The 19,541-nt window shown below is 34.4% G+C and overlaps 3 protein-coding genes across 5 annotated transcripts; 1 reads left to right on the top strand and 2 right to left on the bottom strand.

Moving 5' to 3' along the window:
* The first annotated feature begins 1,196 nt into the window (after positions 1-1,196).
* Positions 1,197-2,870, top strand: LOC145054562 (Reticulon family protein). The gene is made up of 4 exons (XM_079002789.1): positions 1,197-1,582; positions 1,838-1,979; positions 2,437-2,506; positions 2,591-2,870. Exons 1-4 carry the CDS (start codon positions 1,305-1,307, stop codon positions 2,704-2,706), a joined length of 606 nt encoding a protein of 201 aa, XP_078858915.1. The 5' UTR covers positions 1,197-1,304; the 3' UTR covers positions 2,707-2,870.
* Positions 2,871-7,939: 5,069 nt separating this feature from the next.
* Positions 7,940-10,048, bottom strand: LOC145054563 (Mitochondrial substrate carrier family protein). Of its 2 annotated transcripts, none has more exons than XM_079002790.1 (6): positions 9,840-10,048; positions 9,555-9,719; positions 9,171-9,265; positions 8,769-9,099; positions 8,429-8,666; positions 7,940-8,353 (listed from the first exon to the last, which is right to left on the bottom strand). In XM_079002790.1, exons 1-6 carry the CDS (start codon positions 9,867-9,869, stop codon positions 8,103-8,105), a joined length of 1,110 nt encoding a protein of 369 aa, XP_078858916.1. In that variant the 5' UTR covers positions 9,870-10,048; the 3' UTR covers positions 7,940-8,102. The 2 variants fall into 2 exon arrangements, with proteins under 2 accessions (XP_078858916.1, XP_078858917.1); XM_079002791.1 differs by having other exon boundaries at positions 9,555-9,716; positions 9,840-10,004.
* Positions 10,049-15,107: 5,059 nt separating this feature from the next.
* On the bottom strand, positions 15,108-18,667 carry LOC145054564 (Tetratricopeptide repeat (TPR)-like superfamily protein). 2 transcript variants are annotated; one of them, XM_079002792.1, is made up of 15 exons: positions 18,298-18,667; positions 18,119-18,171; positions 17,874-17,911; positions 17,685-17,775; positions 17,484-17,589; positions 17,325-17,395; positions 17,168-17,237; positions 16,864-16,926; positions 16,614-16,685; positions 16,417-16,518; positions 16,215-16,289; positions 15,967-16,056; positions 15,765-15,881; positions 15,511-15,567; positions 15,108-15,404 (listed from the first exon to the last, which is right to left on the bottom strand). In XM_079002792.1, the coding sequence occupies exons 1-15, from the start codon at positions 18,574-18,576 to the stop codon at positions 15,348-15,350; spliced, it is 1,341 nt and encodes a 446-aa protein (XP_078858918.1). In that variant the 5' UTR covers positions 18,577-18,667; the 3' UTR covers positions 15,108-15,347. The 2 variants fall into 2 exon arrangements, with proteins under 2 accessions (XP_078858918.1, XP_078858919.1); XM_079002793.1 differs by lacking the exon at positions 18,298-18,667 and having other exon boundaries at positions 17,874-17,973.
* Between the last annotated feature and the right edge of the window lie 874 nt (positions 18,668-19,541).

A 19,541-nucleotide genomic window follows, 5' to 3' on the forward strand; every position in this document is an offset into this window, starting at 1 on the left:
AAAAAGATTATACGAGAAATTAAAAAATATAGGAGGATATTTGATTTTTTGTTAGTATAATGACCATTTCTATAACTATTTCTTACAATGACCATTTCTATAATTCTTACTTTCTTCCAAAGACCTTTTGTAACTTTGTAAATCTCAAATACATGGAGTACTTCTAGACTATTTTTGTAAATCTTAGTTCTTTCTAGGGACTATTTCTGAAAATTTGTGATATAGGTATTTTTATTTATTTATTTGAAAAATAGGGGCATTTTTCTTCTTCTTCTGATGATAGTTATTAGACCTGGAAATGAAGCGGGTTTGGAGCGAATCGACATTGATCCAAACCCTTTTAACAAATTCCAAAATCCAATCCAAACCCACTCCGTAATCCGCAGGGTTTTGAATAATCAAATCCATACCCATATCAACTGAATCAACGGATATCCAAACTCGCCCCGTAACCCATAGGCTTTTTGAATTATCAAACACTTTTTACTTAATTCATAAAATAATATTTCTTAAATAAAACAAATGTTGATTTAGAAAACACATTACGTAAATTGGAATTAAAAATCACTATTGTAGTAACTTCTGATTTATTTTTTACTGTCAATTGTAGTGATAGAGAGAATATCAATGACAAACTATCTTTCAGTTGATGAATGAATTTATTGATTTATGAATGAAATATGATGATTGCTTAATGAAGTATAAATGAAATGACATCATAATTCTTAGTAGAAGACTAAAAGTTTAGAAGCTGACTACTTGATTCTTATGTATAAGCAATTTGGACTTTGCATTTTCTATTTATACTTTCGATCGAAATTAAAATTAAACTTTAAGCAATATAAATTATAAACCAACAATTCAGAAATTATACAGGGGGGTTATAAACGGAGCGGATCAGTAATGATCCGTACCTGACCCTTTTAATAAAAGAGTTAGTGGGTATGGATCGTTAACGGGTAAACGAATTAAAAAACTATGCTCTAAACTCATATAATTTTTAAGGGTTTGGATCGGATCAGGGTCAAAACCACTTCATTGTGAGGCTTAATAGTTATAATATCAAAAACATTTACCATATTCGATAAAACTTTTTGTTAAAAGATAAAATTAGAAAAAGAAAATTATAAAACGGCACAAAGTGAAATCCGAAAATTAGAACTCCATATTCGACCAAGACGGCCCACATTAAGGTCTTCAACAACTATTCCAGTTTCTAAATCTAAAAAACTATTAATGCGTTGGATGATGATGATCAGAGTGACCGAGCAAATTTATTCCGTCTCTTGAAGACAACTGCGGGCATGGATGAACTCAACAGCAACGGCGGAGGCGGAGCAAGTGAAAACGATGAGGGATTGGGAGTAACAAGAAGGAAGAGGGCCGGCAGCAGGAAGGAGTTGGGAGCAGCAGCAGTAATAGGGAGAGGGAAGCCGTTGATAGTCGGGATGTGTGGTACTTTGGTGTATTACCACTGCGCATATCGTGATTCAAGCATCATATCACTCATTTCCGACGTCTTCATTGTCCTCCTTTGCTCCCTCGCCATCCTCGGCCTCCTTTTCCGCCAGATGAACATCCAGTACGTCTTTCACTTTCTGTTTCTACTGATTCTTGTTATAAATCAAATCCAATACGGCAACAATTCAATTCCCCCAATTTTTATGCAATAGGTTTTTTTCCCCTGCAATCCACTTACAATTATACCTACGATAACCCGTGAGTTTGACTTTTCCATGGTAGTAGGCGTATTGGATCGATTCCATCCTAGGTCTTGTTGAGATCGGAAAAGGAGTTCTTCTTATGTTTTAATAATACTTGTCCTCTGATATTGCAGAGTGCCTGTGGATCCACTTGAATGGCAGATATCTCAGGATACTGCAAACAGCCTGTTTGCGTGCTTGGCTAATACCGTAGGTGCAGCTGAATCTGTTCTAAGGGTTGCTGCAACTGGCCATGACAAGCGCCTGTTTCTAAAGGTAATCAATCACTCAACAGCATTTCTCTTTCTTTTCACGAGTATTATCGTGTTCTGCTGCAAGGCTGTCTCATCTAATTGCAATCAGGTATAAGGCCTTAAAGATATGCCCTACCTGTGAAACCCTAGGTTGAGACATTGTGTAGCATTCTTCCATCATTGCAAAAATTAGGAAGCCCTGTGTTTAGCATGTGTAAAAGGGTATGGTTATTATCAACTTTGTGACAGGTTTAGAGATAAATAGTATGTGGGCTATAGTTAAATTGATGTTATTAAGTAGGAAAACAGGCTAGAAATCATAATGGAGATGTTGAAAATGGTACAAACAACAATGTTGATGAGGCTAAGGCTACCGCTATACTTAGAGGCAGTAGTTAAGATTATTATCAACAAACACAAAACTAACTTTGAAATAGTCTGTGATTCTAAACTAGTTTTAAATTCCTCATTGTGTATAGGTGGTTGTGATCCTTTATATGCTATCAGCTTTGGGAAGAATAGTCTCAGGTGTTACTGTTGCTTATGCTGGTATGTGGCAGCTTATTTATCTCTATCACTTTTGCTTTCTAGTTTTTAGCAAAGTCAGGTGCTGATTTGTTAGTTTGCCAACAGGACTGTGCTTGTTTTGTTTGTATATTCTTGCTGAAAATTCATCATTGTTTGGCTCGTGTTCATCAAAATTTTGCTGGAGAAGAGATAGCCCTAATGATGAGCTAGATAGCACATAGTTTCAACACTCTGTGTATCTTCTGCAAATTCACGTATTTGAGGGAAAGGAATTAAGGATTATAAGTAGGTATCCAAGAATTATGTTAGAAATGCAAATGCCTTCTTGGAATTTTGTATCTAACTTGAGATGTATTTGTTCTGGGATTAAAGGTCAACTTGAATACATGCTTGGTCTGAACAAAAAAAATTTAATCACATAAAAGGGAGATAACTGAAAGTTGTTCCATCTGAATCAAAGAAGGAATACCGACCTAATTGCTTACACAATAGATTGAAAAATTCAAATCATGACAACCCTTTCAAACATATGAAAAGAAAAGAAAAATAGTGTTAATAAATCCATCACTCATCAAGAGAGTTGAGTTACATTCAAACATTCATGGGGGAAGTACCACATTTCTGAAAAAAGGCAGCTACCTTTTCCAGGATTATCCATTCCAAAAAATCTCATGTATTGCGATGATGGGGAAGCCCATGACTCTGGTTTAACAACAGCACCATGCTTCAACCAGCTAAACAACATATATTCTTCCATTGTCTTTTCACAAGGCACCCAATTCAATTGGTCAAAATCTAGTTTGTGAATCTTGTGAAAATCTTTTGGCCAATATTCCATCAAATAAAGGTTTTCATCCGAACTAATTAAATCCAAAGCCAAAAAAACCGACTCCATAAAATGCATATTAAATAACGTATATTTAGGCACATGGTCGAGTCTCATTTCCCATACATGTGCCCCTATCACAGAATCATCCATGCTTAGGATATATATCTTCCCCTTGAAAGGATGTAAATCAATGAGAGGGAGAGCGGAGAAAACATGATTCCATGCTCCTTTACCTGCTATAGAAAACCATTTTTTATATTTGAATCTAATTAACATAACAAACACCCACTCATTTATTGATAGCCCTCACGTGTCTACTTTCTTGGGGACAACCAACATCAACGGGGACATCAGGGAAATTAAGTTCATGCAGAAGTTACGGATTTTCTCTCCCATAAAAATCAAGTAACCACAAGTTACTCCAATACATGTCCTATCATCAGAAAGGGGAAGAATGGGTTTGAACTCTCTTCCTTCAAAGTCTTGTAGGTAGCATGTATTTTTAGACCGGAGGGAGTGGTGCAGTTCCAAACTACAGTTTTGCCACCGTGGCACCCGAACACCGCCCCTCCGGTGCGGTTAAGGCCGTAGTGTGGCAATGGGAGGCAGCACTTGGTGATGGTTTATGATTGGCTGACGTTCCAAATGGTCGTTTTTCAATTTTTTTTTTAAGTCACTATATATATAAGGTTTTTAAGATTCGAACAGGAAGCTATTTGAGGCTAGGAATTGAATTACTTTAAAAAATTCGAGTTTGACAGGTTAACAATGGAGGAAATCAGGCAGCGGGAGCTGTGATTTTAGAAAGAAGATATCCTATTTTTTGAATTTGGCATAATAGGTCCCTGGGTTTTGTTCTAAAAAAAAAAAAAAAATCATAACTTCTCTCTACATAATTAGTTTCAGAAATGGCACAATCCACCATTGACTTATAAATCCCAAATATTTATTAAACGAAAAAAAGCCAAGGGGTGGCACTACTCATTGTGTATGGTATGAAACTACAATTTTGCGGTAAATGCTGACGTAGCGTTTATGTAGCACTGCAGTTTCATGAGGGAGTGTGACACCACTCCCTCCGGCCTTAATAAAGCATAGCTATGGGTAGTTTGGATGCCATAAACCTCTTCCTGTTTGAGAGTGGACGTCCATGACTTGCAAACTTTGTTAAATGAAAGAAATTCAAACTTGCTATTTATTCATTAAACAAAATATATTATAAAGTTGTTTGAGGTACAAATAGGTTACAAAAGTAAAGTACAATAGTAAAGCACATGGACTTCGAGCTGCATCACTAGGGTTACCTCCCTCTTCATTCGAGTTCATTCTCCTGAAAATACATGTGATTTTTGAAAGACTAATATAATTTTGGTGAGTCCACAAGTTTTATTATTATAAAACGTTCTGTGGTTATTTTAGTTATTTTGTTTATCCTCAAACTCACTTTCTCAAGTTTGTGTGTACTGTCACTACTTTCTTAGGTTGTTTTCTGGTAGTAGTCTAAGATAGATAATTTTAGCTTAACAAAGTTACGATGAGTTCATATAATCGAGTTATGACTGTTGAGCGTTCCCCTAAAAACCATGACGCTTTATCGGGCATCGCAAATGTATTTAGAAAGTTATGACTGCTTCGACTTGTAGTCGGGTTATAGCTAGTAACCACAGACAAGAGTGTCAATCTCGTATAGATCTATACATATATCTCCCGCTCTCGCTCACTTAAGATTTAACAATTATAGGTCGGGAGCTACATGAAAATCTTTCAGCGTGTTGATGAATCATTTCTCAGTAACTCTTGTTGTGGGGGCCTCCCCTGGTCGGTCGTGTTGTTATTCTTTGTTGTATCTATGTGAGTTACTTATAATATATATATATATATATATATATATATATATATATATATATATATATAGTGTGTGTGTTTATGCATAGCTGAGTATTTGAACAGAGTAACCACTATGTATTAATCTTATCCAAATGGTGGTTATAATAACGACTAGAGTATCGACGTTTCCTGGAAACTGGCCAACGTAACAATTAGATATGATATTTCCTATCAGCGTGAATCAGTATAACAACTAGGCATAATATTAACTTTAAAAGTTGGGTAGAGTATCTACCAGGCATAATATCATCCTAATGTTATGAGCATAATTATCTAACACCCCCTCCCCCCGAAAAGGTTTGGAAAATGGTGTCGTGAACTCACTTGTGAGTTATGATACCGTTGTTGTAGGGTGGAAACCGAAAGTCCAAACTTCGAGAGGCACTTGAGGGCAGTGGCACACAGATCGAGAGAGAGAGAGAGAGAGAGAGAGAGAGAGAGAGAAGCGTGGAAGTGAGTCTGTCGAAGCCTGCTATTTATAATCAGTTTTGGCGTGCACGCCGCACATTTGCGCGTGAGCCACAAGGGATTGCCACGTGTCGTCAGCTCCTTATGCCACGTCACCCCTTATCCAGGCGGATCAAGTGTCAGATTACGTGTGAGCGCGCTCGACGGTAAAAATCAAAATTTGAAATTCCGTAACTCTCACATACGAACTCCATTTTCAACGAATCTTGTACATTCGTATAGGTCTTGACGTACTCTACAAATTTCCTTTTGGTCGTTTTGGCTATTTTTTATTTTTGTTTTTCAATTAGTTTTTAGAGGTTTTTACTGTTCATAACTTTTAGGGTTCTCATTTGATATATATATATATATATATATATATATATATATATATATATATATATATATATATATATATATATATATATATATATATATATATATATGCTAAAAGTGTAATAATTGACTTAAATATAATAGAATCATTGACTACTTATAAAAATATATATATTTATAGAAAAGCAAACTCTTTTTTTTAACCGGAAAATACAAATATCTAATCTACTCCTAAACTAACACCTAATTTCAATTTCGAAGGCTAGAAACCCTTTGGTAAAGCAAACTATTCATAATATATTTTTTTCAATATTTTTATTACCCATCTATGACATTCATTGTCTAAAATATCTAAAGAGGTACAATATAGTATTTTACAACTTTCAAGACACCCCATGACCGATATAAAATGCACGTACCCCTAAAATAGAGTTTTTGCTTATACAAAATTGATATATTTCGAAATTGCATCTACAATATGAATACATGCACACAAAGATAGAACTTTGTGTTTTCTCAACTATTTTCTTCCACGAAAATAGAGTTCTGTGGGTTATGGTTGTTTTCTCAACTATTTTCTTCCACCAAAATAGAGTTCTGTGGGTTATGGTTAATATCATTGTATCCTCCAACCAACTTTTTTCTTTGGTTTTAAATGATCATTGGATTTATTTTATTTTATTTTTTCTATTGTGGCTCCTAAAACTTTCTAATTTCAGGTTAAATAGAGGAATATTCTCAATTTTTGTCTTTGGTGTGCGCTTACATGACATTTTGGTCCAATGAAGTCCCATGTGTGACGTCCAAGTAGATTTTTCAGTTGATTTTAAAGATTAAAATAAAAAAATATTTTTAAATTTTAAATTTTATAAAATCTTGTAATTATTATGAACATCACAAGTAACTTTTGTTTTAGTTTTACTTTCCCACTTTAACCTTCTAAAATAAGTAAACCTCAAAAAAGGTCCAACACCTCCCTAATTAACTGAGAACTAATAAAAGATGTCAGTTGTCACAATACCAATTTATTTTACGTATTGGTCTTTGCATGTTTTACAAATGTTTATATAAATATGTTGTGTGGATATTGAATCTCATGTTTGCTACATGTGGAGGAATTCTCTACCGAGCGGCAATTGCGGTGACATGTGTCCACATTCATGACATATGTCCGAAGATACGTGTTACAACTTACAACACCATCATTAATAAAAGAACAAAATACATATCCAATTTGGACCCAGATCAGGCACAAGACCAGTTATATGATGGATGGACAGGTCCTGTGGTCCCGATCAGGAGTTGTAATTTTGAACCGCGTCTGGTTAAGAGACCAACATTACTTATAATTAGAGGCGCAAACAAGCCGAGCCGAGCCCGAGCCTAGCTAGGCTCGACTCGGGCTCGTTTAAATTATATGAGGTTCGAGCTCGAGCTCGGCTCGATTCGAGCTTTCTTTTACTGAGCTCGGCTCGAGCTCGTAAAGAGTTATACAAGCTCGGCTCGGACTCGGGCTCGACTTGTTTTTATTTGGCGTGCCTAAATAAGCTTAAGCTCGGCTCGGACTCGTTAAAAAGCTCGTTTACTAATAACCCTAAATTCATAATTCCCCTAATATGTTTTTATTTTAATATATATATATATATATATATATATATATATATATATATATATATATATATATATAATAACAAATAATATTATATAAAGACTCGTTTAGGTTCGCGAGCCTAATCGAGCTTTGTGACATAGGTTTGAGCTCGAGCTCGTTTAATAAACAAGCTTAATATTAAGCTCGATCTCGACTCGGGCTCGTTTAAAATCGGTTTCGAGTCGAACTTTTAACGATCCGATCTCGAGTAGCTCGTTTGCACCCCTACGTTATAATTTGTATTTTGAGATGAGAGGTCAAGTTCAGGACCTAATAAACTAATGCAAAAGACCACACTTAGGAAGACAGACAAACATGATGTGACATAACTCGCTAATAAGCTCTAACCAACATTCAAACACACATATTTTAAACTTTAAAGTGTTCTCTTCTTGATTAGAAAAAAAATAAATAAAAGAGAACATTTTGGTACATCAGGTTAAAACTTGGTTAAATCAACATAAATATTATTCTCGATGTTTGTCACCAAGCAATACGTCTTTCCAAGCTTCATAAAACATCCATGTGATACCAGATGATGGCATCACCTTCAAACAACTTGCACCCCATCCTCTATATAACCCAATAAACCCCTCTTCCCTCACCACTTCCGAAAGTGCAGCCGCCATGTGTGGTGGACACTTCCCTTGCAATGCTCCCACCATCAGCCTTTTTCTTGCAACCTCTAAAGGAAAACTTATAGTACTTGCAGTCAAACCTAGGACCAATCAAAACATTTAGTCAAACCTAGGACCAAACAAAACATCTAGTAATGGGAAATAAAAACACAAACCTGAAAGAGCTCCTATAAGTAACATCTCCGGTCGGCTTAAGGCTTTTTTGTTCTGAGCTGTGCAGTATGACTTCTTGATAGTGTCGTACATGAAATAGTAACAAGTGCTGTATGGCAGCATTCCAATTAACGTTGGAGAAAGACCCGAGTAAAAAGAACCAATTCCACCATTTTTATAGATTTTTGACACTGCAATGCTCAAATTAGGATATATATCCGGGCTTACAGTCAACCGATCCTGTGTATACAAGAAAAAAAAAATTATAAACATCAATATCTGATACCATTTGTATTGCTTTAGCACGCTTAACTACAGAGTTCTGATGGGACCCTCAATTACCTTTAGGACTTCAAGAGGGTGGCAGACAAGGGTGCTGACAAATCCGGCAGCTGCACCACCAAGGGCAACCGGTGACAACCATGAAAGAGGAAAACTTAATTTAACATGACCAATCTGCACACTTGGATCTTCTTTGCTCCATTTCTCTTTTGCTGATGTCATTACTCGTTTCACACATTCAAATGTTCCGAGTTCGATTGCTTGTGTTGGAACAATTCGTATCATGTTGATTGCATTTCCAGCCCAAAGTCCTTGCCAACCTTGTTTTTCAATCACTTCCAAGAAACTACCAGATATCTTTCTCGATCCAACACCAACCACCATTCTCGTCCTGTATTAATCTCATGTAAATTTTCTGTGTTTTTTTTACTGTATTTAAGGATTTAAAGAGTGAAGACATACCTGATGGTTTCAAGAGGAGCAAGAACAGCTTTAGTCATAGCTCCTGCTAAAGCACCACTAAGAAATTCTCCTACTTCTCTTGTCCTTACGAATTTCTGAGCCAAAGTTTAGATATTTAGATTCAAATTGGTGCTAGCAAAACTAAACAAGAAGACGCGCATAGATGCTTTTAAAAAGTGATCGGAATGTGGTTCAAGAGACATGCAATCAAATCAGATATTACCGCGTTTCAACTTCAAAAACGAACTTAATCATGAAAAGTAGCGTAATTCCAAATCAATTGGGAAAAAACCAAATCGAAGTGTAAGATGAGTGTGCATGCGTGATTTTGACAATAGCTAGTGTTGATCACCGAGATTTTGGGTAAAATGGAGTAAAACTTACAGTGATTGGTCGTCGAATATCGGGGAGTTTAAAATCAAAGTGAAACGAATCGTCGTCCTTGGCGTGATGATGACCCAAGAAAACAAGGTCGAGGTTCTTATGGAGGTTCGGAGAGTCTAAGATCACTCCATAAACATCAGCCATTGTGCAAAAGCTCTTTCGCTGCTGGTCCATTGAAAAGAACAAAAAGAAAATAAAATAAAAAAGCGTTAGATTACAATAGGAAAGCAGATAGATATTTTCAGGCGTGAAAATTATGCTAAAAAGGGGGAGGAAAATATGTGCCTGGGGCTGGGATGGAGATTTTTGGGTCATTTTGTTAGGGTGGTGAGCCCCCCACCCTCCGTCGTCTGTGTAGATATTTTGCTTTCAGGTCGTCGTCGTCCGCCGTCCCGGTTTGAAAGAGATATTATTAGGTTATGGACTCATGTCGCATATTCCGTTAGCAGCCACCGACGTCAGTCTCGAAGTTATCATTTGTCAGTTTCAATTTTTGTAGCCAAAGGATTAGTGGTGCTGTGGGCGCCGGGTTTGGTATTGGGACTTAGGGAGTTAGGGTTATCATTTTCGGCCCATATCAACCAATTTCGTTTTACTACCCAAAAGGCCGAATCTCCTCAGTCCAGACCACTCTTCATATTTTGGACCCTTTTCGGTTACGTTACGTACTTTGTTTACAGCGACTTTGCACAGGATACCGATTACGATTACGGTATGCACATTTGTTGATAGAGTTTTTAATTAAAAGGTAATTTAAAATAAATTAATTAATAAGAAAAATTAAAATGCTAGAGATAAATTATACTCCTATGTTGCTTTTTTTTTTTTCTTCCAAAAAATTATTATTGAAAAGAAAATCTATGAAAATGATTTTATAACTTTTCATAAAAGTGATCTTAGTATCTTTTATCTTGCGAAAGCAAAACAAAAAAGATATCTAGGAATTGTTAACTTTCTATAAAAGCCATAAAACTTTGTTAACTTAAATATTCATAAAGTCATTGGACAAGGCACTATTTATAATTCTAAGATGGCTTTTACGATATTTTAATAAATTTAAATGATTTTATTGAAAAAATATTTACTTTTTTTTGGAAAAAAAAAGTGAACAATTGTAGCACGCTTTTTTTTTAAATTACTTACAAATTGATTATAATTTATAATTATATACCTAATAATTGCAACTTCTTTATTTTAAAAGGGTAAATAGCACAAAAAAAACACTAAGTTTACATAAAAAATTTAATTTGACATTGTTTTTTTTTTTGTCTTATATTTGACATTGTGTTTTCTAATTTTTTATAATTCTGACCGCTTGACCGGTCAACCCGGCATATTGACGTGGCATGCTGACATGACATGTTGACGTGTCAAAATTGAATTTTTTTTTTCCACAAACGACACTAAGTTTTCACTTTTTTCGATTTTGACACTAAATTTAATTTTTTCTTTCAATTTTGACACTCTGTTTTTTTGTTCCAAATCGAACATCATTTATCCAATTTTGTTTAATTTTGACTATTTTCCATTTGAAACCATATAAATATATTTTTTATTACATTTTAAACCGTATAAATGTATTTTTTTTCGTTTAAAAACCACATTTTTATTTAAATACAATGTGGTTTTTTTTACATTCAAAGCATATTGTATAAATATGCATTAGTTATATCATGAGAACCAAAGTAATAATAAGCTTCAAATAAAATGTAAAAATTTCACGGGTTGCAAACTTGACATCTGAGTTTTGATTAACTACATTGCCTCCAAACCCCCAAACTCATTTTAAATATGTATTAATTATATCATGAGAACCAAACTAATCATAAGCTTCAAATAAAATGTAAAAATTCCACGGGTTGCAAACTTTGACATTTGGGTTTTGATCAACTACACGTCTCCAAACCTCCAAACTCATTTTAAAGTTGCGTATTTAATATACAATACGGTTTTTATATAACTAATACATATTTATACAAAGATATGGTTTTTAAATGAAAAAATGTACATATACTTTTTAATATGTATTAAAAAAAATATTTATACGGTTTCAAATGGAAAATTGTAAACATTGAACAAAATTGGAAAAATTGATGTTCGATTTGGAACAAAAAAACATAGTGTCAAAATTGAAAGAAAAAATTAAATTTAGTGTCAAAATAAAAAAAAATAAAAAAAAGTGAAAATTTGTGTTTTTTGTGGAAAAAAAAATAAATTTTGACACGTCATTATATCATGTCACGTCATCAAAAACTGACACGTCATCATGTCACGTCAGCATGTAACCGCGTTGACCTGTCAAGTGGTTAGAATTGTAAAAAAATTAGAAAACAGAGTGTCAAATTTGAGACAAAAAACACAAAGTGTCAAATTAAAATTTTGGTGTAAACTTAGTGTCTTTTGTGCTATTTACCCTTTTAAAAATAAAAATAAAAAGTAATGTTCTTCATGAGTTTTAAATTAAAAAGGATGCCAAGGTAGTATTCTTAGAAAGGGGAGCCAATGTGAATTACAATACACCCAAATCGACATTCTGATATGTAAACAAGACCTTCATTCATGCATAGATTGCAAAGTGTTCCCATATGAAGCATGCACAGTGGTGGCCATACGCTTGTGTATAAGTGTACAAAGGGTAGCTATGGTAGCTAAAATAAGGACTCTTTAGAATGACTTAAAGGGTGTGGCAGGTGAGGATTAAGGATAGGGTTGTTTCATAAGTGGATTTTGAAACCGCCCACTCAATGAATGCTAATATGTTATGGAATAATGTGGCTAACAGCCCAACACAATCAAAGAGGTGGCCAGAAGCACTTTGGTGTGTCCACATGGAAGATAGGGGCGTCTCAACTAGTTTGTGGGCTCTAAGTAAACCAAAAATGTGAGGACCTTTTGGCTTTTACTATACTCCTAAATTGTATTCACATACAAGTTCACTATTTATGTTTTATTCATGGACAGTTTTAGTATGGTATAAATGACTTTTTCCTGTTGTAATAACCTAAATCAACAAGCATTTGATCAGGGTCGGTCTAGACAGTGGGCAACCCGGGCGACCGCCCAGGGCCCACGTCTCCAAGGGGCCCAAAATTTATGGGTTATATATATATATATATATATATATATATATATATATATATATATATATATATATATATATATATATATATTATTACCTAAATGATTTTTAGGATCTAAAGTTGTTTAAACTCAAACTAGCTCAAAACATAAACAATTTGGCTTGATTGTTATTGCTAATTGAACGTGTTTATAGTGAAAAATAAATGATATTTTTTTTTGAATCTTTACTATATTTGTCTTTAAGGGGTCCTTTTTTTCTTTTCGCCTCGGGCCCCATATACGTTTGGACCGGCCCTGCATTTGATAAAAATTTATATATGATTCTTATAACACCTAATATAACAAACAGTACATAACAAACTTGTTAATAAAACCTATCATTTGCTGTCAAGAATTTATGGTATTTAGGACTAGATAGCTCAATCACACAATTATATTCTAATCAAATAAAGTAAATGAGAGTGATCTGACTAATGAATCAAATCATCCCTACATCGTGCTTTCTATAACATTGAGTATGCTCGAGGATTCCTGGTTATTCTAGGTGAACAACTTGAAATCATTAATTGATTCTTAAATTATTTCCCAAATCGTACCTTCTAAAGTTGTCATGCATCAAATTCTCATACAGTTTTCCATCACTGTAGACGCCATAAAATAACTGAAAAGCAATGCAAAGACCCATATTGAGTCATAAGATCCACAACTAAATTGCTATAAGATGTGATTTTAGTCATATCCATTTCAATAAATGATAACATATGTAGAAATCTTCTAATAGAGAATCAAGAATCGAGATAGAAGAATACTATAATAGATTAAGGAAAGAAAAACAGTCTAACAGTAACACAATATGAAAGTGAAACACATACCAATGAGGATTTGAATCAAGAATCAAGATAGAATTCAGAAGAATAGGAGATGAATGTGTATTGCATCGGACTGGGCCACTCGAAAATCATAAACGGATGAGATGAATGCATATCAATTATCAAAATCGGTAGAAGAATGCAACATCGTTTCAGTTTCATGAGTGCATCGACTGTTAATTTATTCTTTCGCTTGATTTATTTTGTGGTTACCGAAGGACTAAACTTTTGGACTTTGGAGAATATGGGGCCGCTTAGAGTTGGTGGCCCTAATCCCTAACTTAGAAAACCTCTTGGTGGTGGAACAAGGAGGTCAAAGATAATGTTAAGGTAAACAAACTTGCTTTAAGGAGTTTTTATTGAGTAGCAAAAATAAGGAAAAAGCTAGGGTGAAGGAAAGATATGAGGCCAAAACTGAGAAGCAAAGAAAACATATTGTGGATAAAGCAAAGGCTTTGGCTTATGAAGAGATTTACATGAGATGCAAAGGCTTTGGCTTATGAAGAGATTTGCATGAGATTGGACACAAAAAGAAGAAAGAAATGGTATCTACAAGCTCATGAAATCCAAAGAGGATGAAAAGAAGCATATGAACTGTAAGGTATATTAAAGACGACAAGGAGCGAGTTCTAGTGAAATATGAGGATATCATGAGGAAATGATATAGTTACTTCCATTTTTATTTAATGGGACTTATCTGCTAGTTGGGGAGGAAATGTGGAGGGCAAAAAAATGCGATGACAACATTCACTGCGTGTTTCCTATATAAAGATTGAAGGTGAGGAAGTAAAGATGAGACGAAGGAGGATGAGAAGGGACAAAGTCATTGGTCTAGACCAAATCCCTATCATGGTGTGGTTGTGTCTATAGGGGGAGGGAGTTTGATGATTGACGGACCTCTTTAACATTATATTAGAATTAGCCAAGATGCCTAAGAAATGGATATTTAGTATTATGATACCCATATATAAAAACAAAGGAGATGTCCAAAGTTGCAGCAACGATAAAGGTACTAAACTACTTAGTCACAAAGGTGCAAAGTTCACACTCTTTTAAGATAATATGATCTCGAACATTGAAAAGCAAGGGTAAGGTAGTCATGCCCTTGCAGTGGTCCTGCTCGTGACAAAATATTGAAATCTAAATAGTTTTGGAGGACTACAAGTGTTGATGATCAATAGTCATGAATCCTTAAGGGTGGGTGTGTAGGTACCAAAGTCTGGCAACTAAGCCTACTAGCTAAAGTACGGGTCTGAAGACCAACTGTCAATATCTAAAACTATCGACAACCATCATATAAATGCCATATAACTGCTATTCTTTACATTTATACATTTGGATCGAGCCAATCTTAAATAGACTAATTTTGAACTCTCTTCGTCAAATAACAAGCCTCGCATAAATTTAATGATTGATGTATGAACTAGAAGTTGCATTTCATTGCATCAACCTAAACACAACATAAGGATCAAAATACTACTTAAGGAAAGTGTCTAACACGATCTAATTTGATTTCCAAGATTTTAATTATCACTACACTACGTTGTACGTACACAAATTCCCCAGCATGAACAACCATTTACATAGCAAAAGTTGCACAAGAGGACTAAACATGTTGAGCTATATTGTCCTTATGTTTGGGAGATATTATTACAAGGTCACATTACTTTACATATTATTGTTTACTGCTAATCAAAAAATGACAAAGTACACCATCATTGTAACACTATATAAGCTGCTGCCTCATGTTCAAGTCTTTATACTTTACAGAATCCACATAAGGCAACCTCAAGACTTGCACAACAGTTGTACTATGCGAAAAAAATGTGCCAACTAATCATTATTATCTCGAGTACCGATCCACAATTGCCTTGGCTCCCTCTGGTGCAAAGAATCTAGCCTGTGTAAATAAAAACAATTACCAATCGCTTGTGCGAAAAAAATCTTCATGGTAAAATGATGTTTTATATCCTGTTTTTTTGTCATATTTAACAATCAATACTCACTTGTATAAACATTCTCTCTGCATCTCCAAATTTTCCATTTGCTTTTAGAATAATTCCCTGCAGAGGTGTTTATATAACAAAAGTCAAATCAAGAAGAATTTTGAAATGACCAAGTAACAAAAGTCAACAGGCAACTTTAAATTATGTAAACCATGTTCCCTGTTTTTTGTCATACTCACAATATAACAAGTCACATTTCCAACCAAAAACATAGATAACTGAAACTTAAGACAACATGGGGAAATGTTTTTGACCTTTGCTAAGTAACCCCGAAAATCATCCGGGTGGCTAGAGATGAGTTGATCATACACAGACACAGCATCGCTGACATGGCCCCAATCTGAGTATGCTTTTCCAAGAAGTAATTCAATCTAAGAAAAAAGTAATTAGTTGTGTCCAATGTTTTGTCAGTTTATGTGAAAATAAAGACAGGCAAAGTAGGCAGTAGCAACTCACTTGAATAGGGTCAATTTGAGACTGTGTATCAGCCTGATTTGCCTTTTCTTTTTCCAAATTGTTGCGAGATGTCAGAAGGATCTGAACAGCCTATATATATAAATACAGTAAATATAACTTATTAAGAACCTCAAAACGATTATGGTTAATGTGATATCTAATCATTCAAGGATATTTTAGACACTTGATTAATAGCCAACCACTACACTTAATTACTTATACTATGTTCAAAAGTAGCAATGATTTACCTCATCAGGTTTCTTAGCAGCAAGCAATGCATTCGTGAGACCACGCAAAACATCAAAATCCATTTTATTCGACATCTGTTAGTCAATAGACAACAACTGTGGACAGTATTATGAATCTTCCGTTCAATGTCATGAAATAAAAAAAACAAGCTAATGTCATCAAATATGTTTAAAGTGATACAACTTTTTAGGGCACACTGACCATAGCTGAACTTCTAAAGGCAGCAGCACTACCTTCATAGTCCTTCATTTCAAACTTTACTTCTCCAAGTAAACGGAATGCCTCAGGGTCGCTAGGTTTCATCTAACAAACAAATTGTAAATTATTACATAATCAGATGTACATAAATATAAAGGAATTTATTATTTAAATTGTGTACATGACTTAATAACACCAACCTTGGTCAGATCTTCAAGCATGGATGCTGCTTTGGTGTACTCTCCCAATTCTGTTAAGGTTACTGCTACTCCCTGCAAAACCACTTGGATAATAATACTTGGAAGTTGTCTCATGTGAAGAAGCAAGCAAATTATAAGAATGAAAAAATAGATATAAAACTAATACTAAAGTATCTAAATCACAAGAAGCAAATTATAAGAATGAAACTAATGTATTTTCCAGCAGACTTTATTTTGAACTTTGACTTACTTCACGAGCAACAGGATCATCTGGGGAGATTGCAAGTGTTGCCTCATATTGTTGTAGTCTTTGCTGCAACAAATGAAAAAATATATATATTCAGAAATAGAATCTCTTACCATATGTATTAAGATATAAGTAGAATAGGGTTGCATTAGATTGTAAAATGCTCGTTTACACATTTCATGTTTAGGTAATCATTTTGTATATAAATTGAGGCTTTAGCCTCACTATCAAATGCACGAACCATTTTCCAGTATCTGATTAATTACAATATGAAGCAACATTTGATTGTATATTATAATCACTTTACCTGGAGTTTTTCTTTTTCTTCTGGTGACAATGTGTTCTTTGATACAATAGCATCCTTGTTTGGATCGACACTGAAAAGCAAAATGCATATATATGTGGATTATGGATATGGATAGCAGGTAATTATGAATATATAGAAGCTAATTAAATTACCATACCTTCCAGAAGGGAGAAAATCTCCAAGAGCAAATACCAACCCAAAAACAACAACAGCAACCCCTACTCCAATCTATGTCATTCCATTTTAAGATTAGTCAATGATAAATGGAAATCCATACATTTATAGAAAATGAATTAAATACTCATAAAGGTGTTACCTTAGTACCAAGTCCTATTTTGCTAGGCTCTGATGCAATTGGAGCATCATAATCGATTGTTCCATATACATTCTTCTCTTCGACTTTCTTTTGGTCCAATGCGGACCTATGATACAATGAAATCAAATAATTCTGTTTAAAAGGGGGAAAAATCTGTTAAAACTAAAGCATGTTTGACCATTGTTATGTAGAATGTCACACCTTCTGACTGCCTGAAGCCTTTCCTCAAACTCAAGATCAAAGGAAATCCCTTTCATTGTTTCATCCATACTGGAATTTGTTGCAGGTGCCTCTAAAGGAAAAATCATACACTTTGGAATAATGCAAGGTTTTGTGTTCATTTTAAGGGACACCAAATAATCATAGATGCTGTACAATAAATTCACTTACGATTACGTATAGAGCCAGGTTGCTGGGATATTGATTTCCTGCAATGTTTAATAATTAATCATACCATAGTGAGTGGTCAAAGATTATTCACATGATGTACCTGAAAGGGTATACATACTTGGAACTTACAATAGGAACATCATAATATATGTTCAATGTATGAAAGCAGTATGTTTATCTGTCAATAAATTTAGCTAATTCTATAATTCTACTTATGGTGTGAAAGAATAAGAGTATTATATTACCTCTGGGGTGACGCTGCACCCTTACCCCTATCCTTAGTTGAGGCCTTGCTTGCCTGAACAAGATATATGTAGGTTTCAGGTAATGAAAATCCTCGAGAAAACAAAAGGCATCATACAAAATTAAGGGAAACTGATTGCAAATCCACGTTTAGTGTGAGAAAAGAAAAAAAAAGGTAGACCTTGTTTTTGGCTGGGGTTGGGGTAGTGGAGGAGGGTAAGGGGTCTTCTCTTTGCCCAAAACCTCGTCCGGAATCAGAATCGGAGCTGCCGCGGCATCTTATGCTCATAAGCGAACATCGACGCATAGCACCACCGAAGATGCCACGATTAGAAGAACGATGAGAAGCAGACAAACTGGAGGCTTGCCACTGATGATGATGCGTCGGCCTAATACCACAGACATATACATTTGTGAAGATCATGTCGCAATAACATGTAATAAACGATGTAGTCGACATTTTTGAGTTCTATCCTGTATCAGTAGTGATATGAACCAGAAGACTCGGACAACTTAGAAATGGATTTAGGGGCGATTGGGATTAACTGGGATTGCTAAAATGCGTTGTTAGTTTATTGGTTTTTTAAAAAACCATCTTAAAACGGTTGTTGGTGATATTCAAGGGTTTATTTTTTAAGCTTATTTTTTATTTTTTATTAGGTTATTTTTCATAAGATTATTTTATTTTCTTTGTATAAGTCACAATAGACTCTTAAGTTGGAAAATAAATCAAAAAAATGGTGTTATAAAAATAAGCTCGAAAAATAAGTCTTTAATAAGCTTAGCCCAACACCTTCTAACTTTATTATATAACGAATAAATAAATAAATAAGCTTTTTAAAAAGTCGGAAGCTTTTTTAAAATATGTAGAGTTTTTGGCAATGTAGCACTATAAAGTTTGACCATTTTACACATTTAGTCATTCAAGTTTTTTGTGTCTAATAGACCATTAAAGTTGAATTTTACCTATCAATTACATTATTATATGACTTGATACAGGAACAATCGGTTACTTGAATTACTAAATGTGTAAATTTGTCAAACTTTGTTGTGCTACAGTGTTAAAAACTTTATATGGGTTTTGTAACATCTCAAAATTCATAACCAAAAATTTCATTTTTTTTTAATTACGTAATTATAAAAACCAGTAGTCTTAAACATCAATAATGTCGATCCATATCAAAACCAGTATGTCAATTAACCAACACATGTCATAGAAAATATTATCAGAGTACAACTCCCAAAGATCTCATATGCGGAAAATCATAGTGTGATGCGTTGCGATCATGTCGGCTCCTTTCCTTTTGAAGAATAAGTACCTGAAACCAAAATTGAAAACCGTAAGCACGAAACTTAGTGAGTTCCCTCATCATACCACATACCATACAATAAACATACTGCTAAGCATATCCAGGTGTTGGCCTA

Source organism: Lactuca serriola, chromosome 5 (genome assembly GCF_051521515.1).
Source record: "Lactuca serriola cultivar US96UC23 chromosome 5, Lser_US96UC23_V15, whole genome shotgun sequence".
Lineage (NCBI taxonomy): Eukaryota > Viridiplantae > Streptophyta > Magnoliopsida > Asterales > Asteraceae > Lactuca > Lactuca serriola.